Source organism: Anoplolepis gracilipes, chromosome 8 (genome assembly GCF_047496725.1).
Source record: "Anoplolepis gracilipes chromosome 8, ASM4749672v1, whole genome shotgun sequence".
Lineage (NCBI taxonomy): Eukaryota > Metazoa > Arthropoda > Insecta > Hymenoptera > Formicidae > Anoplolepis > Anoplolepis gracilipes.
In genome coordinates this window covers 6,348,945-6,376,811 of record NC_132977.1, presented here as the reverse complement: position 1 = coordinate 6,376,811, position 27,867 = coordinate 6,348,945, and the positions used below count along the sequence as shown (strand labels likewise).

At 34.2% G+C, this 27,867-nt stretch overlaps 1 protein-coding gene across 1 annotated transcript in view; it reads right to left on the bottom strand.

The window, feature by feature from the left end:
• The window catches only part of LOC140668404 (uncharacterized), a 47,485-nt gene extending 36,917 nt beyond the window's left edge, over positions 1-10,568 (bottom strand). Inside the window, exon 1 of the mRNA XM_072897389.1 lies at positions 9,877-10,568. Within this exon, the coding sequence (XP_072753490.1) occupies positions 9,877-9,909 (33 nt within the window). The 5' untranslated portion in view covers positions 9,910-10,568. The remainder of the gene's footprint in view (positions 1-9,876) is intronic.
• Between the last annotated feature and the right edge of the window lie 17,299 nt (positions 10,569-27,867).

Sequence of the window (27,867 nt, the reverse complement as noted above, 5' to 3'; positions counted from 1 at the left end):
AATGGTCCTTGCCACGCGTTTGCGCATACCCGCGTGTTCTGTGTCTCTAGGACACGCGGATGCAGCTGACTGTAATCTGGCACTTGGTCGTCTTCGCCCGAGCTCGGAAGACATAAGAGGCTCCTACGCTCCCTTCGCAAAGCCGGAAACGTCATGGATTATAAACTTCTTCAGTCACCGCGGAACCGCCCCGGACTTTCCCTCCGACTTCGATCGCGCTTCCCTTTTGTCGAGGCTCCCACGTGAATACAATTATACGATGTTTGGAGGAAAAACGTCACCCTCCGGACGTCGGACTAAGCAAATGTCTCTGGTTGCATCTCATATTTTACAAGTTATTAAACATGCCTTTTTGTCCCCGTGCGTTCTTTTAAAATGTCTACTCGAGTTTGAAGAATTTCAGGCAATATCTCTCTTATAAAACAATTTTATGTTTCTGATTTGACATCATATATTTAAATTTATGTCTCCGCCGTTAAAAATTTAAAGCTCATTATACATATAATACAAAAATATTTTCAAAAAAATTTTATTTATACAAGTTCACGTAAGATATTTTGATATAAAAAATATAAAGGATACGAATTTCGTCGGCTAATTTGCATGACAAAAATTTTTTGACATCAATAATTTATCAGTATCTTATTCGCTCTTTGTGTCCTCGCGTTTAGCAGGTTCTAACCTTTGTTAAACTGTCTGACTGCCAAAATAACGAGATAAATACACAAAAGGATGAGAACTTGACAGAACTGCACAAGGGCAACTCAAATAACGTGGACTGGGAGGAGCAGTATGATAGGGGAAGAAGAGGGAAAACTCAGCTCGTTTCCAACCGTAGGATAGGGAAGAGAAATACGCGCTCGTAAAAAACGAAGCGTAGTCCCCAAAGAAAATACGAATTAAAGCAGCTAGCCGGTGATCGAGAAAACTTTTATATAATCGCTCCAAGAAACCGAGAACAGTGGATGCGAATGCCACGATTGTTTTTATATTTACAATATAATAAATGACTTTAGCGATAAAACAAACTTTTATGTATCTTATTATTGTCCGATATTATTGCGGAAAGTGAATATTTTCAATGAGAGATTACGTACAGAGTAATTACTAAAAATGAAAATATAATTTTACTCGTGCATAAGTAAAAATTTTATACTATTAGTTTAGCAAACACGCGAAAAATTCGTGTAATGAAATCGATTCTGTATACTCTGTTTTTTAAGAATTTTGCCAATATAAACAACAGCCATGGCCATGATAAATTATCAAATGTCACCCCTATGTTAAAACACCGGAAAGGCCGAATATCTCTCCGCTCACGCATATTCACCCCAAACAGGCGAATATTAACTAAAGATAACCGGAGTGCTCGTCCCTCGTACGGACGAGATACAATAGCAATGTGCGGTTTCACCCTTTCTCTACACCCCCATCGGATTCACCCCACGCTAGAATAATGTTGAAACTCGGAGGAACGCCCGTAAAGCCCAACTCCCCCCGTATTTAATTTACTGAATAATTGGAATCAAGCTGCCTCATTTGTGTGCCCGACGGCCTTCCGCTCTCCCTCTTCCCCCTTTCCCCTCCTCTACCCTACCGAAACGATGGCGAAACCCGCCCTGCAATTTCCAGCCACCATGGATGTCGGGCGTTGGATCCTGCGGGAGCTTGATGAGGAGATTTGTGCGCGCTCATAAAACCCACCTCGATCCATCCCGCCTCTCATTCTCTCTCACGCTTGTATCCATTGCTCTATCCATCTTTCTCTCTTTCTCTCTCTCTCTCTCTTTCTCTCTCTCTCTTTCTGTTTAGTCTCCGATCCCAGTATGGAGGTGAATAAAGATGGTCAGATAATGGAACGCCCGCATGGAGGGATTACCAGCGTTAAAAGGGTTGGCTGGTTCGACCAAATAAGTGTCGGAACAAGATTCAAGGTTGATACTGTTTTAAATCGGATAGCCATGTCACGAATGCTGAATTGTAATGAGTTTACGCGTACGTCCCATGTAATCTATGCATCTTCCCTCACGTAAATTAAAATAATAGTTGAACATTTTTACTACGGACGTAACCAAAGTATTAATATCATTTTGTATATTTTTTTATATTATATACATGATAGAAGCGAGATAATCAACAAATTTCTTGGATAAATGTTTTCAATAAAATTTAACAAAATTTTGCGAAGCAAAATTATAACGTATTATAATATTCTAGCTTTTATCAAACAGAATTTATTGCATGCATCAAAATTTACATCGCAAATGTTGAACTGCGCAACTTTCAATTTCTCGCGAATGTGTTAGTGCCTTCAATACTGACGTTAGCTGGAAGGAAAATATATCGTGAGCGGGCAGTCCCTATTCTTGCTTGCGCATGCGTCTTTCCAATGCCCGGAAATCGATGGCAGTAGCTGGTTGCCTGGCTCCAGTCACGATATAACTAAATGATGGAAGGATGAAAAAAAAAAAAAAAAACAAAGAGCAGTCTCGCGTCAGACGATATTTTCTTTTGCATTCACGAAATATCAAGAGGATCTAAAAATCTCAAACAAGTGATTTTGCATACACAAGTTTCATTATATATAATAAAATAAAGATTTTAATAAACTTTAATAAAACACGTCTCTGATATATGAGACGTGATACATTGTACTTTCCTTTAAATTAGATTGTTAATTGATTTTAACGCGTATTTATTTTATGTAACTATACGAACGTTACGTCTTTATAAGTCATATGTTAAAAAAATACATAAGCAGGCTATAATTTTTTCTTCAACTTTAACGTAGCTTTATTGTGGTATCCTACGTCTTAAATGGTTATAAAAATATATTTTCAATAATTATAAATCGTATATAATATCTTTAACATAATTATGTTTTAATGTCCGAAAGCGTAGCGTTGTTAAGCCAGCTTTCAATTTTACTTTGCACAATTATATTATTCGTACAATATTATATCATTTTCCGATGTATCGTCCGTTTTACAGCGTCAGCATTCGACATTTCAACGATCTCAACATCTGTCGGTTTCGTTACAAACTATACTAACAAGTATAAGAGACAGAGTTCGAGAATGATACGAATTCAAAGGAAGAGTGAGAACATCAACACAAGATATCATTGTGCGGAAATGCACGAATAAGAAACGCATTTGCGATTCCTGGGTGGTCTTTTCCAACCTTCTCCCTTCCCTCTCTCTACCATCATTCGCAATCGTTTTCCTCATCATCCTATACCGATGTATTGTGAATCGTGACGCGCAAATACAAAACCGCACGAAACATAAAACACGTGAGAATCACAAACACCCGTGCACGCGCGGACGTGCACGATGCATGAGCCTCAGAAAAATATATATCCTGAACAAGAGGAGAAGGAGAAGAGACGTAGAGATGCGCACTGCTACAAATTAACCGTGGAGTCGCTGGAATCTTCCATCTCTTCTCCCTTCACTTCCTTCAAATCGCCTCCTCTCTAACCAATTCCTTTCTCAAGCCGATGCCTAGCACAGTCTCTCCTCCCCGCTGCCAGTCGCCATCGAACCTAATCCTCCGCGACTCTCCCTGTCCCTCGTTATTCTGGTCCTCGCTCGCTATTCCCTCCGCAAGAACACGTTGCCTTTCTCCTGCCTCCTGCATCGTTCGCTCGAAGACATGTACGTGTGCGTGAATACAGATGCAGACTAACACCGAGGCAAAGACGAAGGCGAACGCCTGATAACGTCGGCCACGTTGCGCTCGACGAGCTCAGTAATTACCCTCGCACATGCCGGTTAGTTAGCTGACGCGCTGTACGTGGAATAAACCGTGTGTACGCGTCGCATGGGCTGCAAACTTGATGTGTTCGCTAGTTAGTTGCCCCATAACGACCCGAGTACCTATCTGCGTTGTATAATATTGAAATTATACATGATAAACCGCGAGAGTAGAATCGCAAGTCCCCAACCGATATGTAATAAAGTTTTTTGGCAAAAACGCAGTCAATTGATCTCTCTTCTATGCGCATTAATTACACATGAAGGAGAATAAATAGAAGAAAATACTATAAATTATTTCCGAAGTCGATGAGAAATGATTTCTCAGATCTCAAACTTCATAAATTAATAAGTTTAGCAATTATAAAATATTTCTCATGAAAACGATTTATGTTTTATGTCCAAATTCTTTTATAATCATTTCACATATATTTTAATCGTACACAAAAAAATATAAATTTTTCCCTTTCCAAGTATACTTTTGATTTCTATTCATGTGCTATGTATTATTTGTGTATAATACAATATTTATTGTTATTTCAGTATAATAAAGTATAAAAGTATGAAAACTTTTTTTGTACACGTTTATACTAATCAGAATTTTAAATATAATGAGTCTTTGATACAACAATTTATTTGGATATATACACTACTTATGTAATAGAAAAATTGAAAATATTATATGATATTAAATATTACTTTAAAAATGCATTGTATATTCAAAATATGCAACAGCGTTTCTCGAGCCTAAATCGTGGTACATTTCGCAACTACGTCACCAATATCTCGGTTGATAAACAGTTCCACAAAGATGCTGAGGTATCAGAATTACAAAATACAGTCGGACCTCTTATCCTACGACATTTTCGGTCCGGAATCTTCGCCTTAAACCTCTGATCCTACGACAAAAATTTGAGAGTGGGGGTATAATTCCACTTTCGCGATCGTAGAATGAGAGGATTTTTTGTCGTAAGATAAGAGGTTTCGTAGCATAAGAGAGTCGTGGGATAAGAGGTCCGACTGTAGCAGTTTCTTCTTTACCAACAGAAACTCTGTGAGATTTCCCACAGGTAAAATAAACCTTTTACCTGCTGCTGTAGAAAACAAAATACAGGCATGACATTTAACATAACGTGCTTTAAAAAAATATGACAAACAATAATTTTATTAAAATATAAAAAAAAACAATGCTTTCACAAAATAATATCAATAAAATTTATATACATTTATACGTATAGCATTATATTAAATATCATGTATAATTATCAGCCACAGTTTTTATTGATTTCAGTAATCATATATTACAACTCATAAATAATTCTTAATATTTTTTAATATATTTAATTATTATCTTTTAACCTTTTAAACAGCAAGATATTTGACAATCACGTAAACAACCTAAATCATTTAAAAGCTATAGTATAAAATTACTCTTCTTAATTTATTTAAAAATTAAAAATAACTACTTAGTATGTTAGAGTGTAAATTTATTGTCTTTAATTATTTTTTCTCTTCAAATTTTAATAAAATAAAATCATACAAATTAAAAAAAAAATAAAATGCAGCAAATACATAACTATTAAATGAAAAGACTAGATTTAAGTAGTATAAATCAAGATAGAATTTAATCTAGTTTTGTAAACTGAGTATTCTCTGATTACTATTTTATTTAATAAAAAGTTTAAAATAATTTAATGTATAAAATAATATATAACTTAATAAATAAAAGACTTGAATCAATTTAGAACAAAATCAATCAAATATTATATTTAAAGAAATATTTTTGTTTAAGCGAAAATGCAATATTAAAAATTTTTTACAACTCGTACACAGATACACATAGATTTCTAAAGGTTACCGCAGTGATATAGTAAGGCTAGTGAATCAGATGTGCGCACGCACGAAACCATGATGGCCGTCGAAGATGTTCTGGTAGAGGGAGAAAATATAGATGTTAAGGAAACGGAGAATAGTGGGGTTGGTCGACATAGAAGCAATGGATCACAGGAAGGGATGGCAAATGAAAGTTTCGCAAACGCTATTGGTGCCATTCCTACAGAGGCGAGGTCTTCATGGAACGCAAGCCGGCCATCATGGGTTTCAACATGGCTGCTACAGAATAGCGAACTATACTCGAGTTGATTTCACTTCGTATGCCACGGAAAAAGTGAAGTATAAGCTGTATTGAATCCAATGGAATGCTCGAAATTATAATTTATAATTAATGCATAGCAAGAGTGATGTTTTAATAATACTATATTTATAAATAATTTCCATGATCTTTAATTCATTTTAATTCAATATTTTCAATCTATGTTCATTTTAATTTATAAACTATCTCATCGATGCATCGACATTTTTATTAAGAGTGATGAATCCCAAAAATTTGCAGATTATAGACTAAAGAAAAGACATAGAAAATTGCTAATACAATCTTATAATAATTTTGATTGTACATTTCATTTTTAAAACTTATTGTACTCTTCAATTCATAAATTAATTTGGATTAAAATAATAATTAAACAAAAAAACAATTTGTCAAAGACACAGTAAAATTTAAAGTTAATCAATTTTTGTCAAAATTATCTTATTTTATCTAGACAAAATGTTCGAATGTAATTTTATCAATATCATTTTGAAAACGAAGACATTCTTACTTCAGTTTTCTTTTTCATGCTTAATCAACATCGTATTATTGTTTATTAAGCATGGAAAATTATAAAACAGCCTAGATTAATATACTGGCAGTTCGATTAATTTTTATTATCAATTAATAAGGTTTACTTAGAACAAGGTATAACTGTGACAAACAAGAAGCAAGAATCATCTTTCACCTGTTCATAAGGTCAATAGGTAATGTGATAACGACCGTTCATAATGGTTGACGGAGGAAGGAATTACCGTGCAAACCGACACTTAAGGTTTATCGTGTCTCTTACCATGAGGTTATGTATACTATTCTCTTAAAAGTGAACGGTAGTGAGTTGTAACAAGATTATTGACTTTAAATCGTAGCGAATGACCCCATAGGAGATTGAAGCTACAAATATATTACCGATACCAGAAAGCTAAATAGCTATATGTGCAATATACCTATGAAAATGGCTGAAGCGTGCAAATCACTTTATCATGTAGAGTTGTAGAGACACAAGTGTGAAACACTGAATGAAATAACTACCTGATGCTTAGTACTTTGGAGGCGTTGTCCTGAGACAATGACAGAGAATATGACGTAAAATTTATTTTAAGGAAAATGATAAGTGACGATATAATTTACGCGCAAGATACTTTTTTTAATTTATATTTTTACATGATATATTTATCGCTCGGTTTTCGCAAAAAAAAAAAAAAAAAAAAAAAAAAAAGTTTAAAGCAGGAAATCTGTATAACTATAGATATTGAGTTTTTAAACTCTCAAACATCGCGTGAAAATTAAAGATAATTTCCATCACGAACCGCGGATTATTTACTACTTCACGGATGGCAATAAAGATTTCATGCATTCCTGTTTAAAAGCTTTATTTCCAGCTCACCTCGCCAAATCTATTAGCCGCGTGTTGTCGTGTGGTTGATAATACACACTCTAACGTAGATTTTCTCGCGAGTACATGTATGAATAAAAAAGTTCAAAGATAAGTGAAACTTTCGAGATGACGTCAGTTTGTGATAACACTACGGGCCAATAACGAAGGTTGACTAATTTCTATAGGTACTTGAAATAGAGTAATGAACGACGAGGAAAGCATAGTTTTTAATAATATAATCGATAATTAATTAAAACTAAATAATTAACGCAGACACGAAAAAATAAACGGTTATAAATGTTTATGCTAATTATTTATAAATCATATCACATACATTCTTTATATCATTTATATATTTTGAACTAAACTTTTATATAGAAATATGAAAAATTCGTATTCATTTGTTCTTTTAATGATAAATTCGATTAATAAGCTTATTCATCTTCGATTTTATCTAAAATTAGAGAAACAAGACTCCAGAAGTAATATAGTTAAAAATAAATCAAAGCATATCAGATGATGGAAATATATAACATTCAATTACAATTATCTGTGTAATATCTGTCTTCGATTATCTTAAGTGACTAACGTAGCTAATATACGCGACCGGAAAGCCAAATATACACATAGAAGACATACGCGGGAAATACTGACACGAGTGCAGGTGTTTATGAGCAAAATAATAACCAGATTTTATGGAGCCTGACAAGTGAGCACTATTACATTGGTCGTAATTGTAATGATTATATAGTGCGATTATGCGGTTGATGATTCTACATACGCACATAAGTTTAACACTCTAAACAAATTTACTGGTCTCATTAACAAAGTAATTTTATCCACAATGTTGTTGTATAAACGTATGCAAAGTTTTAATATAATAAAAAAATTAGAAGAAAATTCTAATTTATATTTAATAATCTTATTGTATGATTTATATCGTCAACAATTATTTTTAAAATATTTAGTCTAAAAAAGATCGAATTGTATCATTTTCTCTCATTAGAAAAATGACTGGAAAAATAGTTGTTTAGAAAGATAAGAATTAATTTTGATACAAAGATAATTAAATGTAATAAAGATCTAGATAAATCTTTGATTTGATGATCGTGTCTAAATTGACAAAGCAAGTAAGCACAAGGAAGGGACTGTGTAAATTGTAAATTATATTTGTATTTACGTAGCCAAGCACTTTCAATTTCATTGACTGACATATTATGCCTTCGCGTTATAATCTTTAAATATACATATACATATTATTATGTTGTTATGCTTGTATATATATTCGTCTTCATCTATATCTATTTCTCTGTTTTATCGCTTATCGTATCTGTAAATATGATGAAGTTAAATATAAATAAAACCGATCGTGTATGTTACGACACAATTCTAGCTAATATCAAAAAGCGCGATGCAGTGATAAAATATATGATGCAGCGCAATACTTTACATGAAAATCACATAAAACTCACGCGACTCTTCTTCCTTATATCATATAAAACTGTAATTCATGTACAATTCACGTATTATGCGCAATAATACGAATTCAAAGTTTCTGTGAAGAAACTGACTCTTACAATTTAGCGTAGAAATGCGTGGTATTTGACTGGCAAATAAAATAATTTATCGCAACATGGGAAAAATGACGAATCAGAAACATTTTTCTTCGCGAGAGCATGTAGCTGAATTCTGAAAATTTCGTACCGTTATACACACAGATTTCACGAAGCTTTGCATAGTGACTCTGCGTCCCATCACCCGAGAACTACTCTCTAATTGGTAGAGCAAACCAACTAATGAGAAAGTCTAACAGGCGACTGCGGCGCCGACTCACGACCGAGAGACAGTTCAATTTCTTCCCGACCTTCCCGCTCATGGATTCTATCGATATATCAAAACGTATATTAAATTCAATATATTTGCATTTTTATATAAATTAACGTTATACAAATTCTCAAATGACGCTACCGTATTTTGTACTCGTGCAACAACATAACATTCTCGTTGCATACACGTACAGTGTTTGATTATATTCTAAAATAAGATATTTTTCTAATAAACGTGACAAACGTGAACAATACGCTATACATTGAGACATGCATAAAGATTTATAAATACATTAATACATGTTAACACTTTAGAGAGATTGTATCTATACATCTGATAGAAAAAACTGATAAAAACAAATAAAAATATTATATAAATATATACCTATATATTCATGTGTAAAAATATTAAATAAATCTTAATAAAGATTTCAATCATTAAGATATATATTACGATTTAGATTTATAACACGATATAATTTTTCTACATTTATTTAAGCTTTAATCTCAGAATATCTTCTGTATAATATCTATATAATCTTCTGTATAATATATGACAAACTCATTAGAAAATTAATAACTAAATCATGACATGTGTGACTGTTCTCTATCTGGTATATCAATATAATATGTGTGTACCATTCTTTTTTGCCTTCCCATTATTATAATATTTTTAAATGTTCGCTTTTTAAATTAGAAATATTTGTCTCGATTAACATATCTAACTCAATAATAATAATGATAAACATAAAAATAAATAATTCATACCTTGAGTTTCAGCGGATCATTTATTATGATCATACATATATTATAGAATCTTCTGTTGGAGACTTTTTGAAATTTGACAAACTACAGCTATTAGATTGACACTACAAAAATTCTAATCACTTTCACTTTTGGTCTCTCTTCGTACCTGACAGCCGCAAAGATTCGTACGTTCTCTACATGATCCTCACTGTCACCAAAAAGTACCGAGTCATTATAATGTCATCACTTCGTACGGCCTAAGAACTGTCAAATTTTTCCTCACTAAACACCCTGAAATTTTTCACGAGTGCGCCGAGATGAGGAGGAGCGAACATGTGGAAAGCACAGGACGATTAAATGGCGCGCTCATCGATATCGGAGAACAAAGGCGATGAATCGAGGGTGATGAAAGAAAGGGAGAGGAGATGGTAAGCGATATGTGTCCCGCCGCGAAGGTCGACCATTGATAGCTCTGGTCCCGGGCAATTTGCGCGGAATCTTCAAAAAGGCCGGCGGCCGTTCAGGGCATACGAAGCTCCGACGGCGGTGAGGACAAACATCGACACGACGTAGGTCACCAAAGGAGGTCGTGCGCGCGTGCGTGCCGCCAACAATGTACTCCGCCGGTACTTTTCGAGCACATAACAATGGACCACGTTGGTGAAACGAGGCTCATGATATCCGGATGGGACGTACCGCGCACTCAGCCGGTCGTTCCGTCGCGCAGACTGCACGCTCCACCCCTCCTCTCCCGGTCCCCCTTTCCAACGCCATTCGATACGATTCGACCCCCACCATTCGGGCAACCGCGATGGCTCAGCCGGTAAAAGAACGCCCGGAACTCCGCACCACTCCTGATACGCAACTTTTCCCCACTGCCGAGAGTAACCGAGCTTTTGCTCTGGCGCGCCTCGCCGAACAACCCCCACCAGCCAGAATTTCGATTCGAATGTACTGGGTGCGCGAGAAACGTGTAGCTACCTCCGCGTGTAGGTACATCCGCGAAATGTATATTTTTTTGTATTATAAATATATATATGTATATATATAAATATATATTTATTTAATAGAATGTTTAAAATATATTTATCTTGTGTTTATTTTTTCTATTAATGTAAAATTTTATTAATATTTTAAGAACATAAAAAATGTATGATGCATTAAAAATTTTTTTGTATATACTATGGTATACTTATACATTTACTTTTCATCGGTATATACACACATAATCCTCAAATGATTAGCAGTGTTCAAAAAATAACATTTTCTTATGTTTCTGTATTTTTCAAATTAAATTGAAATTTGTAAATCCGTCTCCCTTATCATTGTTAAGCCAAACGACTGCCCTCGCTCTTGAAATTAAAGATCTAAAAATAAGAGATATTATTTTTTCACGCTTGAAGAAATCTAATATAAAATGTCGACTGTACTTTTTTAAACTCTTAAAGCAATTAGTTTTATCTCTTGCTAAATAAGATGTGATGATTGGTTTAAATAATAGAATGTCGCAAAATTATCAAATCTTGTAATTTTTGATACAATAAATTTAAATTGTCACACAATATAACATAAATAAAATTTTCAATAAAAATTTATAAAATATTTGTACATAATGTAGATTATTCTAAACGAAATTATTTTTCTTTGTTTTATATTAAAATTAATAATAAACAATTTAAAAATATTGCAATATTTAAATTAAATTCTCTTTCTTAAATTTTTTTATTATATAATTTAATTAAAATTTAATAAAACTAAAATATAATAAATTGACTCTGTATTATTCTTGCATGTAGTGTTTTAAAAAATAAAAATTTCTTTATGACTAAATTTAGAAGAAAGAAAAAGGATTGACCCATGCAATTTTTGATCTTTCTGATTTTTACGAATCATAAAGTCGTAGACTTTTATAAGCTGGTTTTAATAGGAATCGTGTGACCGATAACATATATATCTTCCTTTGAACTTTCGTTCCGCAAGTCCTATCCTTCATACCATCATCGAAATGAACAACGCCTCGCCTCCGTTTTCTTCTCCTTTTTTTCATCTTCGGCGGACATAACACTCTCACGCAGAGTTCGAGATTATGAGAGAGGGAGTCTGACACTCAAAATAAAATACGAGCTAGTTCTGTCTCATGTCACAAGCCACACCTACGTGTCCATATACAGAAGGTTTCAAAAAGCATAGCTGTTCTCGGCAAACAAAGCTTCTTTATATAAAGATCTTTATTACAAAGATCTAGATTTTTCTTGCGTCAAATATGCTTTAAGGAGATATTCAACCGTGTTATTTCAGTGAATTGCATGATCATTAATCTGCTAATAATATGGAAATTTTAAAATCCACGCGCATTTTATGCTACGATATATTAATAATACCGATCAAGATCTATTAATATAAATATTACACTAAATCGTTGACAACGATCTCGTTAACGTTAATTGTAATGAATACATAATGCATAATATAGAAATATAATATCTTATTGTTAGTAATGTATTTTAAACAATCATGCTATAAATAGTCCAACCATTATTCTATAATTTATATTTTTTATATACGCGACACTCTCTCTTCGTTTCTAATACAATTTTGTCTTTTATTCTCGCAAGATGAGAAATATTGAATTTTATCGCACATTAGAAAGCACGATATATTATTCACTGCTGTGTTTTCTATAAAATATTATCGCGACATTTTTTCTCGGAAGGCACGACAGAGAGGATAAAACATCTGACACAGCAGCACGCAGTGTAGCAGGTTGTTAGGAAACATGGAGCGCTCAAAGGTAGAGAAAAAGAGTGGCATGTATACGAAGAAAGGGAAAAGCAGAAATACAGGAGAGCAGATTCGACGGTTTACTCGCGTTGAAGAGCAACGAATCGATCCTTGGAGCCAAAGTCTCGGATCTGGTCGTCTCCTCTCCTCCTTTCTCTCTCTCCCGACTCAACGCGCGGTATTTCGCGTTCCTCTTATTATTTGCATATGTATACATAGTACGATTACCGGTAATTAGTCCTCATCATCATTTTTGAAATAGTAATGACTTTACAAAGATGTCTGTTAAATTTGTTTTTGACTTGTCAACCGCATAAACAAATTATGATATAAACTATGGGAAATTTCTGCAATATATAAAAATAAATTAAAATTTCCTTCAATATAATATAATTTAACATAAATTTCTTTTATATATGTATGTTATGTAATTATTGTCATAATTAAAAATTTAATCCTATACGTGTGTCTTCCTATGTGACGTAATGCATATACGTACATGTATATGGAACTATAGCAGTCACGCGAATTCGCGCTATTGCCCAACGTGGAAGTGATCACGCTTGAAGCGTTAAGACACGAACATTCAGCAGCATCGCGAGTTGTTATATTTATCGTGACACTCAAACGTTCTTTACGATCTATTAAACACCGCATCAAATGCGTCATGTCGTGCTGCGACGACAGGCCCTTTTTCAGACTTATGCTAAAACATCCACGTGCTAGTGATTATTATTATCCTCGACTTGATATCACGACGAATTTTGCACACGCGAGACATTTCCCGAGAGTATTTTCAGTAATTTCAATCCACACAAATAACAGAAAATCTTTTGCTGAATAAAACGATGGTAAAACTCGCATGGAAAGATAGATGAAATGTATGTATGTGATCTATATGTATATTAACAACATATATAACGAAGTTAAAAGGATAAAATAAATAATCATGTTACGATTGATAAAAACAGATATATTCGAATTAATAATTAGGCGACACTGAAAAAACGAAGCGTGTTAGCTCAATTAAATTGATTTAAGACATAATGCAGAAACTTTGACCGCATTTATCACGTAACTGAATGAGCATTAACTGCATCGCCGTCGGATATCAACGAACCCCGCGGGCCAACGTGTTTAATGCTCCTATTTCTGTTTAACTTCTCAATTAACATAACCGTGCAACTTCATTATTGCCGTTACACGCTGCTTGGCCACGAGCCCGCGAGTGAATGGAAAATACCAACCGTGTACACGAGCCTTTTGTTTTTTAAGGTCCACCTGTCACTCGCAGATATTATAATGAACACGTGACAGCACCCTACCTAATTTCGAAATCAGTTTTTATCTTTACGCAGCTTGTTTCATTTTTACTAATGAAAACTTCCCCTCTTGTATTAAATTAAGATGTGCCAGATAATATAAATTAGAATAAATAATTAGAACAACTGTGTCAAAATTTCATTTAAGAATTAATAATCACTTATATATAAATACAGAAATATATATAAAATATAACAAACATTTTTTCACGATGGAGAATAGGAGATTATGAAATAAAGAATTAAAAATATTTTTTTATAGATAACAAAGAAAGAAATTAATTATTTTTCTGAGATACTATAGGTAAAAGAAAAAAATTGTTTAGCGTCCTACATCACTGTCTTGAGATTTATGAAAATTATCTCTTGAAATTTTCTTTCTTGCTGCAATCCTTCTGTTATCGTAATTGTTTTTATAAATACACAATCTACAAAAAGGTTAAGTGAAGGTCACTAATCCTTACTTTAGGTCGTCTTTTCGGAAAGATTACTTTCGAGAAGTGAGAGATAAAAATGGAGATTTGCGGTGACTATAGGTTGAAGGTAACGATTATCACAAATTTCTTGAAAAGATACAAAGAATAATTTCAAGATTTTTTCTTTCTTATCTTTTTATGTTGTATCTAAAAGTTTTTAAAATTAAGAATCAGCTTCAATTTCTTCGATTTTTATTTTTTATAAAAGGTGTTGATATGTGCTATCTTTCTACATAATTAACAAGTTTACATCTTTTATAGCAGAATTTCTTTGCTTTTTAAGAAATTCATCAAAAACATGATTTATTGCAAAGTATTTAATAGGCATTTTTGGCTGCAACTATCAGTCTGCTAAATTGTTTGTCTATTAAAAATAAATTCTTCAACTATTTAAATAGCCTTACAAAAAAAGTTTCAGAAGATTTAGTTCGAAAGACTGGGCAAGCCACGCGACTCAACCTTCTCATTCCATCTCCACTTTTCACAATATAAACCAGACAATAAGTCAAATGACTAATATTTACACGTATTAAAGCAAATGCGATAAGATAATCTTTTATTCCGCATACAATGAGCAAAGGGAGAACGCACACAAGACACTTACATTATCAAAACAGAAAATTGTGATTTACTATTAAACAGTTAACTCGGATCACAAACATTTTGTCAGTAAATATTAATTGATTCGATGAACTATATAAAATTACACAACAGTGCTATTTTTAACAACGGTTACCGCAAATCGCGTTTATTTAGTCTTATATTTCACACGGAAAAACGAACCAAAGTACGTGAACGTGAGTAGTTAAATAAAGTTATGATAACCGAACCATTTACTTCTGTTATGGAAAGCTGTATGTTACGCGACGATTTTTAAATTTCGCACAAGCGTCTCATCTGGACCGAGTAAATTTTAGAAATAAAACATACAATATATTAAGCGCGGAAAATATATTCACATATGATACAAATAATTTATAGGGGTGAAATTTTGATTTAAGCGATCGTGAAATGACAAAATAATTTTGCATAGTGTCATCTCGTTGCGATTGTTATCGCTTGAACAAATGTTTTATGTGAAAAGCAGTAGTTTGCGACTAGCATTGAAAATGTATCGATATACATTGCTAATAAATTGCGCTTGACAATTAACGAGCTCGTAATAAAGAAACATAGTCAAATAAATATCATAAATGACAGCGTATGTCACGAGGTGTGTGCGGAAAGTGAAACACAAATACTCGTCGATTGTGCAATCGAAGACGTATGGGAATGATAATTTCGCGAGACAACTATCCTTATCGCTGTTCTACTTCGACCAATTATCGGACCAATGTACATAATCGAAAAAAAAAACGCGATAATAAAGTGTGACTAATAGAGTTTATAAATATAATTTTAGATAATAATTAATATTGAAAGATTACAAACAATTTTAAAAATGTACCTCTAATTTAATTGCATATTAGTTTTTATCATTATCTTATTATTATATCAATCACACGCGCCGCATGTAATTCATGTCAATTATGAAACAAGCAAAGTAAAGGATGTTAAACAATCCAGTAAAATATTCTCAACGTTATTATACATTTCTCTTTCATTCTTACCTTCGAGATACTCGAGAACGCGGATCAATCACAGCTCACAAACAGGATTTCAACAGCGGACGAGAATGGAATTCGCTTGTGGAGTTGCGTGTGACGGTGGACGCGCGACGAGGAACCAAAAAAAAAGGAGACACCGCGATATAAATGGAAACTCGACTCGTGATTCTACGACCGTCGGTAGATATGGACCGAGTGGCCAACCATGAGTAAACGCATTCTCAACCCTCGAGACGAATCGAAATGGGGTGCGGGCATTTCGCTCGCGGTTCCGGGTCCCCGTGGACCCCGCGTCGGCGTCGGCGTCGTTGCACCCCTGCGCGGACGTCGCGGCGCAAAATTCATCCCTTCCATTCGTGGGAGGTCGGCGCAATAGATGTCTCACTTCCCCTCGCGTACGTGTAACCCCCTCTCGGGATATATAGGCTCTCCACCACCGCCATCAAGCCCTGCTAAATATAGTTGTCAACGTACGCGGTCTTTGCGCGAGAAACGTTACGTCTTCGGCATGTCTCGAATTCTCATATGTGATTACGTCATAAATACAAATTGTTTCTGATAGTCTCTGTGTAAAATTTCTTGCATTCGGCATTCAATACTGATAGATATATTTTAGAGTGAAATATTTCAAGATGAACTCTTATGGCTCGGGTGAAATTGTAAATAATTTCATATGTGTTATACGTCATGTACGTAAACAATAAATAACATCTGCGCAGAAATTTTATTCCCGAAAAATGTAATAACGTACTTTACTTCTCTGATTGTCTTTACTCGAACAAAATTATTTCGTTAATGACATTTTCATATTTTTAGTGATATTCTCATAATATGTAGCGTGTGTCTTTACAGTTATTTAAATATGGTGTAGCGAAAGAATGAGCCAATGGAAGAGACGCATACGATTTTTCTTTCCATCGCAACGATAAAATATAACATCAAAATTTGCGCTCTAACTATACAGAACGGTATGTAAGGTATAAACGTGGCGCGTAATTTTCTTGTAACTAAATGAAAATAAATTCACGACCGACTAATGGTATTCGAGGGGCTTTGGCTTGAACCTCCATGGGGTTTTATGAACGCAAATTACAGAGCTCGATGGCCGCCTCCTGCCAACGCCGACACTCTCGGTGTTCCAGGGTCTTGGCAACTTTTTCAATTTCACGGCCAGTCACCCCCGATCTTCCGAGCTCCCTTATTCCTTCTCCGCTTTTAATCGGTACTATAATATCGCTAATTTCACTCTGATAATCATATTTGATGCGACGTTATGCAGTCTTATTTTATTAAAAGATGTTCGACTAGAAAAATATTAATCGTGACTCGTCTCTAATAAAATGTCGTTTTCAATTTTATCGGATGGTAGCGTTGTTTTTATTTATTTTTTTTTTGGGGAGGGGGGGTAAAAGTTAACGCGGTTGGAACTTGAAGAAGTATAAAACAGTCATCTTTCTTACAATTACCGCGACATGTCTCCGTTTTACCATTTGCGACCGATCTCACAATCGTACTCACGTTCTAGACTATTTCTTTTTTTCATCGATCTACTCCGTCCATTTTGTCATTCCCGTGATATTATCATCTGACCTGCACCCTCCGTAATTTCCGGGCGTATACTCATCCCCACGTTTATCCCTGGGATATCAGCGCGTTTAATTAGCGACCCTAGGGACGAAATGGCAAAGTAATGCCCCTATTGACAAAAAAAGCTGTACGGAGGGAAAGATGTTGAGAATATTTTTCATTATGAAAAACTAATCATAGAAAAACCAAGATTTTATGATTGCATATAATGTTACAGTAATTTATACATATAATGTAGAAATGTAATATGTGTTATTTATAGATTTATACTTTCATATTATGCGATATTATAAATATATAAAATAAGAAAAAGCAATAATTTTGTTTGTTTACGTCTTCTGCGATAGTAATTCAAGGAATCAGAAGTATAGGATAATGTTGACCGAAAATAACTTGCTCACCAACGCGTGTAAGATCATCTGAAGAAGCCCTCCATTCAATGGCTACGATATATTCCAACATGCAGTTTAAGCCAACGTAAATAAGTCCTTCAATTTATTAATATTGCAACGATCGATATCACTCTGAAAGCGTCCATAAATTTTTCGCGCACACGTCCTTCGGTTCACGATGAACCACCAACGGCGATGCAGCTCTGCGCGATCGTTGTGGTGGTAGGCGGAGGCTGGCTGAGAGAGCTTGGGTCGATGCTACACTCGCTCCGGTACTCTTGGTTGACACCACCATGACCGTGGAACGATAGAAACGAATAGCGGGGGTAGGGGAAATATAAGGGCGAGAACCCTGTAGGACTTGGCTGGATAGAACTAGGGGAGAAATCGAAGAAAAGAGAGGAAATGACGAGAGGAAACGAGGAAGGAAGAGAGCGGTGGACGGGGGAGTACACGGGAGTACGGGAGACACAAAGAGAAAGAGAAGGAGGAGGTGGGAGACGGAAGAGGGAGATGAAAACGTTCCGGAGAGATGGGACACGAGGGATTTATGCCGTTGGCTGTCGTCGGAGGGTGGATTGCGAGCCGCGTAGCATAAATAACGACACGACAGCAGCCTCCGCCACCATCGAGGTTGTATATACGTTGTCGCGTTTCATGTCGCCGTATCCGCGTTCATTTGAACTTAACAATCTGGGGAAAATGGAATTCGCGCTAATAAATTAATTTGATCAAACGGGAAATTTGGTTTTTACGGGAGAAGTTGCTCTCGACGCGGAAAAAAAATATCACGTTCACGCACGAAAATTTCGACTATTTTATTCGGATATTTTACTAATTAACGAAAATGTAAACTCTATCGAGATGATTATTCTATTTCCGATAAGATTACTGTGCGTGCAGATAACTGTTATGTTGCTCGATAATTTTCCTATGCGCATGGGTTGTATTCACAATATTCCCTCTTCATGTCTTGTTTAAGATCTCATAAACGGGCGCTTACTACGGCTCTAACTGCTCCAACTGAACTAAGGGTGACATCGGTATGCGATGACGTGCCTGAAAAATAACTCTTCGACTACGCACGGTAATCCGGCTCCTTCTCATTCGAATGTATGTAAGATGCGACGGTCCGATAATGAGAAAACGTTATTTATCCTCGTACTGCAATGATACTTCTAGATATCAACGTCCATAAAATCTTGACTTTAATCAAACGAGATGTACGTTGTACACGGAACAAATATATCACATTACATTCAATTCCCTTTTATTCGAATACAATTAAATTTGCATTAAAACTTTGCAGAATATAATCTCGATATATTCTTATATATGTTTTTCTGTATTGCATGATTTATATTTATTACATTAACTGTCTGAACTTTAATATTATTGACTTCGATTAAAGGTATCCGGATTTTATTTTAGCCATTAATTTCTCATATATTTCTCTGTGTGTGTGTGTGTGTGTTTTTTTTTTTTTTTATCTAGTCTCATTTCTATTCTTTTCTAAAACCTGATCCATTGGCGAATCAAGTTCGCCCTTGATTGGCTACATCTCAGACTGATTTAATTCATGGGCATTCTTATACTTATCTTAGTGAATTGCCAAGTATCTCTTTATCCCAACGGTAGAAAAAGAAGAAGATGAAAATCGAAGAAGGCATGATTTAACTCCGACTTGTATCGTAAAACATTAATGGGAAATCTCGTATATATTCGCCGAGCGATCCAGGCAGAAAATACAATATAAAGCTTTATTAAAATATCAAATAAGTAAATTTTAGTTTTTATCAAAATAAAATATACGTTGTTCATAAATAATATTTACATTGGTATAATATCAACGAGAAAAAGTTTTTAGTGTAATTTAAACTTCTTTTGAGATTAAATTTTCATTAAAATATTAAAATAATTTTCAAAAAAATTTGATACAAGATAGAGATAATAATAATCGATTAATTTTTGTTTTCAATGTAATAATACTGAATAAAAAATACCTTAAGTATTAATCCATTATAAATCTAGTTCCTTACATTATGTTGTAATTTTGTTTTCCTCGAGAATTTTTTTATTATATATTGTTAATCGCGACCGATAAAAGCTGAATTTGTCATGTTTATACAAATTATAACGTAGCTAAAAATGTTTGCTTTTCTACGCATAATTGTTCGTGGATAAAAAAACAGAGGAAAAAGAGAAGATAAGGAGAGTTTTTCATGAATAAAGGATGAGACAAAATCCCACATAGTCATGTTAGACCAGGAGACTTCGAGCGGCGGACCAAGTCTTAGGTCTTAGTAGCTTCAGTGTACGCAGCCAAGAAAGCTTACAGCGCCATTAAAATAAAATAAAGCCTCCCTTTGCCTCCATATCCTACCCCATTCCACTCGCTCACCGTCGCTATCGGCCGCCGCCTTCGTCTTTCACTTTCATCTTCTCTTATCCGGCGGTTTTTTTCGTTTTCTCGCTTCTTATTTTTCTCTCTCTCTTTCTTGATGTGTCAGCGAATCTCACTCTCTTTCTCTCTCCTTCGTTCTTTTTGTTTCTTCTCCGTCTCTCTCGTTCTCACGGAGGCATATTTTGTGTCTCCTTCTATCTTCCAGCTGTCTCCTGCCATCAGCATTTTCAGAATGTTGCCAACGTAGACAGCCAGGGCGTAAACGTGAAATCATTGCTGAGTATACGAGCAGAAGAGCCGTCTATATGTGCCTTTTGAGAGGGTTCGCAATGTTCGTACAGATCACGACGCTTATAATAACACTTAACCGCCGACGGTTGAATGGCTGCAAGTTGCAATTTCTCTTCTTTGTGTCTCTTCTTCCCTTTTCGACTGTTCGCGGTTATCGGTTGAGGTGGTCTCTCGCGGCAAGAGAGATATATCTTTACGATTTTTTTTAACATTTTACTGCTCCGAGGTAGACGTAACGCCTTTGTTTCTCGACTGTCGGATTTATATGTGTGTATTGTTCCTAATATTACGATCGCATAACGAATATGTTAGAAATAAATTGTTTACGTATTTTATATACGTCACGTGCAAAATAACTTAGCGAACGCTTCGTTACGGAAGGCGTGTAACGCGTGTAACGTGACATAAAGATTGTTGCGAGCTGTACATATTGTTACCTGAAAGATTACGGCATATTTAAATATTTACTCTCTATAAACATACAACGCAGCCATAAAAGTCTCAGCGAGTGCTTCGCAATATATTGCGTCAATCTCCTCCTTCAAATTATACGCTATATTTTAATCACGCTATCGATATAAGCTATATCATGTTTCCAGCCGTTAATATCCGTAACTATGTCTTTTACAGTTCGTTAAATTAAGAATTAAACTACACCCACAATACAATTTCCACATTTTATGTTATTTTTATGGACATTTGCCCTATATATGACCCCTCAGAAACTAAATTGATCACTTTTTGTAAACTTCTTGATTTGTATGACGATTCCTTGTACAAAGTCTCACAATTACAAATATTCTAATAATGAAACATTAATACAAAATTATTCATTCAATCGTTCATTTAAATTTACATTGTAATATATTGTGATAATTTAAGCGTAATAGATAAATGAAAAAAGTAACTTGAACGCGCGACGATGCTGTTTAGTATCTTTTAAAATTTTCAAATAGTTCCATTTTTATTAAGCTAACAAAAAATTATATTATTCGCGTAACACAAAACATGTGTATAATACTCTCCAATAAACGAAAGTGACGAATGTAACAGATTCTTCATTAAAAACGAACTCATAGGGGAACCGAAGAGAGCAAAGATGAAATCATTCGTTTGCCGAGGACCAAATTCATCTCAAGCGAAATGATTCTATTAGCGATACCATTAACGACTCGTGTTTATTATGCTTGACGCACTTTTATAGGTATAACTTGAAGTGCGTGTCCCTCTTCGTTCTCTTTTTACTAGTTTACTCGCGTGAACAAGGGTGAGCGACTCCAATTAGGTCCGATATGGGTGTATATCTGAAAATATTTGTACTCTTGTAATGAAAGATACTTTGCAAAAGTAACTTTTTAACGTTATGCAGGTTATCGTGACAAAATAGAAGCGTATTATTTTTTTTCATCGTTTTGTTTCTTATTATTCTTTTAATTGTATTTTTATCTATATTTTATTAACACTTTAATAATGACTTTTTTTATTATTCTTATAATTACTGTTAATAGTTAATTTTATATAATTATATAAAATTGTATATAATTATGTACATCTGTAGGTAAACGAAAGCTTCGTTCGATTAAACGATAAAATATGAGTGAAGAGAGAGAGAAAGAGAGAGAGGGAACAATATTATTTTAACTACTTCATATAAGGATGGGACTTGTATGTTTAAGGGCGGTGACAAATTCAAGGCAAGAAGATGATAGAGGAAATAGAAGGGAGAGGATGATGACTGCGTTTGAAAGAGGGAAGATTGAATGAAAAGATCCGAAGAGAGCCCGGATATTAACACAACGCGTACTCCGATACGGGGCACATGAATCTTGCGAGAGTACCGAAACGTACTTTATATGTATAATATGAGCATTCTCGATACCTAATTCGACCCCCTTTCATTTCCGTTTCTGTCCATAAATTTTAATAGGTAAACGTCCACTCGCGCGTGCAACATTGTGTCTACGATGTTTCTCACAAAAACTTCTTGCGCATCATAGTAACGGTCCATGAATTATAAATTTCCTGTTCACTGAACAAATTTCAGCAACGATGCCTTTGGTGATTAACGATGTTGTTAAAATACGTACAACTGACATTTTAATACTTTATTTTATATTACAGAAATGCCCATAATATATTTTCATTTAATAATAGTTCAACAGGGAAGAAAGATAAAGTTGTAACAGCGTTTGAAACTGTTAGTTTGTATTACTATTTTGAGAATATATATTATATGTATATACATATATTTCACGTTTAAGCATATTTTTATATCTTCAATTAAAAGAAAAAATTCTTTTCAACAAAAATTATATATAAATTATTACATTACCAATATCATATAAATTTTACCTTTTAACTTATTTTAATGCATTTCTAAAAAAAAGACCTTTTTATAATCTTCAGGAAAAAAAAATGAAAAGTGCAGCTATATTTTTCTGAAATCCTAAGTAGCACTCAATATAGCCGCCATAAACCAGCAGCATATAGGATAAAATGCTATCTTGGCTGCCGGTTATCACGAACGAATGTACAATTTAAAGTGAGGAGCGAAGATAACGGTCAACAGGCTGTCGCCATCATGCAATCTTAAACTTGGACTAACTGTATAACAAACAAAATATTTTAAAATAAATTAATTGTTCACGAAATTTCGTCGAGTTTTTTATTGTTTTTATCCACAAAAAAATTTTAATTATTTTATACGCTGTTATAAACCAAACATTCAATTATTATTTGTATGTATACATGTAATAATTCATAATTTATGTGGAAACACGTTATTCGTGTATAATTCAACGTCTTTATCGCAGACTTTAAGCGTGTATCTTCGCTACTAAAACAGAGATTGAAGCATGAATATGTGCGGAATTTCAAGGAGAACCATTCTCGCGCGATTCTAATCTCTTGAATAATACTGCCGTTTGTACTTGATCCCCCTCCTTCGCTGACGACCCTTGACAACGCGACACGACGAAATTGACGAAATTGCACTATAATTACGCATTTACATTCCAGAACATTTTATCCGTTAATTATTAAACTTATTCTCAATTATGAGATATGACGATTTTAATTATTATCTCTTCACGAATCTCTCTCTCTCTCTCTTTTTCTACCAAACGTACACGCGTGTATAACGGCGTGCGTTACTCAAAAGATTTTCAATCTAGAATAGAAGACAGTGATAGAATTTCATGATACGTCAGGGTATTCGGAGTACAGTTTACGAAAACTGACAAATGAAGATTCACAAGTTATAGTTTGATTTTCACTTTTGAATTATGACACATGAGTTTTTTGTTACCGTGATTATTTCGCAAAAAAAAAAAAAAAAAAAAAAAAAATCAACATTACGTGTCGATCCACAACTGTAACGATTCAAAGCCAATGCTTTACGGAAGTCGGTCTTCCCGAAGCGCGCTCGTTCGACTGGTCATTTGATGGGCAATAGACACCGGGTGACCGTTCGACCGGTCATCCAGCAGCGGACAATCCGTCTTTCACCTCCCTCTCTTGTATTAAACGATTATTTTTGTTGACGTCGTAAATCCTTTTAAACGCGGCACTCTCCAAGTACCCTGATGTATATCCACGCGTACCTACACATCACACGCTTCCCCCGAGAACCCTATCACTTTTCCTTGATATCTCATTCGTTCTCACGGCAATCGTTTTAGTCGCGATCATAGCGTAAGGTACGTCTTTCGTAAGAGATTTGATTTTTACTGGTTCCTACTAGTACGTAACATCCGACACGTAAGAACAATCAACATGCTCCAGTTTGATTTCGTTTTCGCGTGCTACCGAAAGATGAGGGACGATCGGCCATTTCGGATTAACTATATGACAACCAATATCTTATTTCGTATCGTTACTTCATATTCATTTTATAATTTTATAAAAAATAATATACCCGAAAGAGCCGCAAAGTTTGATTATAAATACGAGTATTTTTGGATTATCAACCTCGAAACATATGATGTATAATAATATACATATATTATATATAATTGTCACACGTATACAAAATCTATGATTTTTGTTAAAAATATTATTTTTGTTTTTAATTTTTTGTGTGTAAATACTTATGAATTTCATTATTATTTCATATTGTACAATTATCTTTGAAGAAATCAAGATGCATATGTATATATAACTTATTTGCAATTTTATTAAATTTTAATATATGAAGTTTTTCTCTTTCTCTTTCTTAAATTATTTGATTTTATTATACTTGCTACTGTGTTAAAAAACAGCCTTGACTCGTTATATGTAATCAAACCGGTTCAGTGAGTTGAAATAAATATGAAATAATCATTATATCTCTTACGTGTCAGCATTATTAATACACTGATGAGAGATATAAATAAAATCATTAAGAAACTTAATTATACATTAGAGCCAATAATAAAAATCTTTTTTCAACGATTAATTGATTGATTGAAGCCAATCAAAACTCCAATTAATTTCCATACCGATTGATATCTTGTTTAAAAAATTTTTCCGAAGCTGTACATTGTATAGAAACTTTAAAGAATAATCCGGTAGTCTTTACAGAAAACCAAGAGCTCGAAGAAACAATTCACATTTGAAAAAAGAACCCAAGAGTTCGGTGGTAAAGTAGGAAGCCAAAAGATTCATGCTGACCTTAATTACTTTATTGACAGGAATTATGTTTTGAATGACCGACATAAAACCGCTTTTTTTTGCTTAGCTTTTCTAGAGTTAGACACCGCTTCCGTGTTTTTTTTTTTGTCTTCAGATTTTCGCAGCGGTCAAAATAGTTTCACTTACTTTCGAAACGGCTAACGCAAAAGAATACAGTCAGGGTACCATATCGAAATGAATTCTTTTAAAATAGGCCACGCTAGAATTAAACCCTACATCATACCTGGAACTAAAAGAGAAATCTGTTCAAATATTTATCACATATATCTTAGCCAAGTTCAAGCGATTTAAATTATAATTAGAATAACTATCGTACTTTGTAATCTCTTAACAGTAATTTTTATAACCCACACAATACCAGATAATAATTATTATCTTTTCTAATTAACGACGCCGCCTGTAATTTTCTCAGTGTACTTCGTCGCAGATTTATTTGAAAAGGTTGCAAATCGTAATCCGATTAACATCGCACGCCGCGCAAAATAAGATTCATTGTAGTCACAAATCCCCCGTAAGGATTCAAACATTTAACGTTGGCTACATACTACGACTTTACAGCGGCCGACGTAACAGCCGCTATATATTTACACGCCTATTTACGACTGTCCACTCTGCTAGCATGCTTCGAAACACGAGCCAACGTGGTTCACTATTGAACAGTGTTTTAGCCGCCGCATCCTGAAAGCATCGTGGAATATCCATTGAAAAAGCAAATAAATTGATAAAAATAATTTTGTTACAGGAGACAAATTCAGACATTAATAAGACAAAATTATTTTTAATTGCGACCAAAATTATCAATAGAAAGAAAAAAGGATTATTCGTATGAGAAAAAACTTGCTTAATTTGTTAATCTCATTCAAATATTAATTTTATGGATTGAATTATTTTTTTATACAAATAAATTTTATCAATACATTAGTACTAATATAGTCATAAATTAATATAGTTATAAATTAATTATAGTTATTAAATTAATAATTTGTGCATTGATTCAATTATTTTTATCAATCATCAAAGTATCAGTTTTCTTTCTCTCGAACAGTTTTTTTCTCGATGTAAAAAAAACTATACTTGCAGTTTGAAACGAAAATTTGAAATAAATTATATTTAATAAAGTAATTTCTATATTATAAAATCAGGATTTGTCACTCTCATCAAATTATTGTAAGATATTTACAAAGAACAAATCCCAGCTATCTCTCCATTTTAGCTGCCATCACAAAAAAGCTCGAAACTAGTTTCTATCAAGGGCACAAATCATTCTGATTCACCGTGACACTGGTTTTACTGGCCGCGGAGCAATATAACAGAGAGCAGGACTCGCCAAAAAATAAAAGCGTTAAACATTCCAGAAATAACTTAAAAATGCTATCACACACACACACGTAGAAACATTATTGGATATACAACCCAAAAAAAAATGTTTCGGAGATATAATTCAAAATTAAAGTAACTTTATTTTATAATTTTTATCTTATAATTCCACATCTTACGTATTTTTCTCTTTAGTTTTTTAATTTTTGTTTTGTTGACAAAGGGTTGTTATGATATTCTTATCACATCTTAAAGCACTGTAAAGTATAAAAAAGCCGATTATGTACTACGAAGAAGTTCTGCATACACGAGCACAAAGACTTTACATCGTTATCGCGCGCGGTGAGAATGTCGCATAATTTCAAATTCGTTACGTTTCACGGCTGGTTATAATTATGACTAAGGTGCCCAACCATAACAGCGTCTCACTTACATCTCGTTACGTCGTACAAGAAACGCATCAGCTGATACTTTCTTCGCTGCGTCTTTTATTAGCCCGTTAACTTAATATAAACTACATCGCTGCAAAAAGTAATGTTATAAGGAATTAGACATCATTAAACTATATGCGCCATTTTTCTGCCACTTTATTCTACTGTCAACTGTACGAAAGATGTAACTTATTCAAATTATTCTGTATATCGAGCAATTTGAAAAATTTTTCTCAAAGTATTATGTCAATATAATCAATTTACGCGTTGCCAAGACTCCATCTTTAGCTCACATGAATCAGTCGGATGCGTTTGAAGTCGAGCCTGTTGTAATTTGCTGCAGTTGCTACCGCTCGGAATTTTCAGACGACAATCGGTGCCGAAGAGGAAAGGGGGGTAAATGGGGACGAATCGGTGGGACGCGTAGGAAGAGAGAATGGCGGTAAAACAGCCAGTCGAGCGGAGGGAGGGTTTGCGGACGAAGAGGACAGGCGGAAGACAGCGTGAAAGAAGAAGGGAGGCGAGGGAAGTCTTAAAAAGCAGCTTCGAAATAAAACTAAAAAAAAAAAAAAAAAAAAAAAATAAAAGAAAAAAAAAAAAGGCGGCAGTAAAAGCGGCGAACGAACGGCCGCCGAAGAGATTCCGTGAGCAGATAATTGTGTAAGTGGAGCCCTCACGTTGCGTTGCTTCGATAGATATTGATATGAAGACAGCCCCGACCAGTTTTTGATAT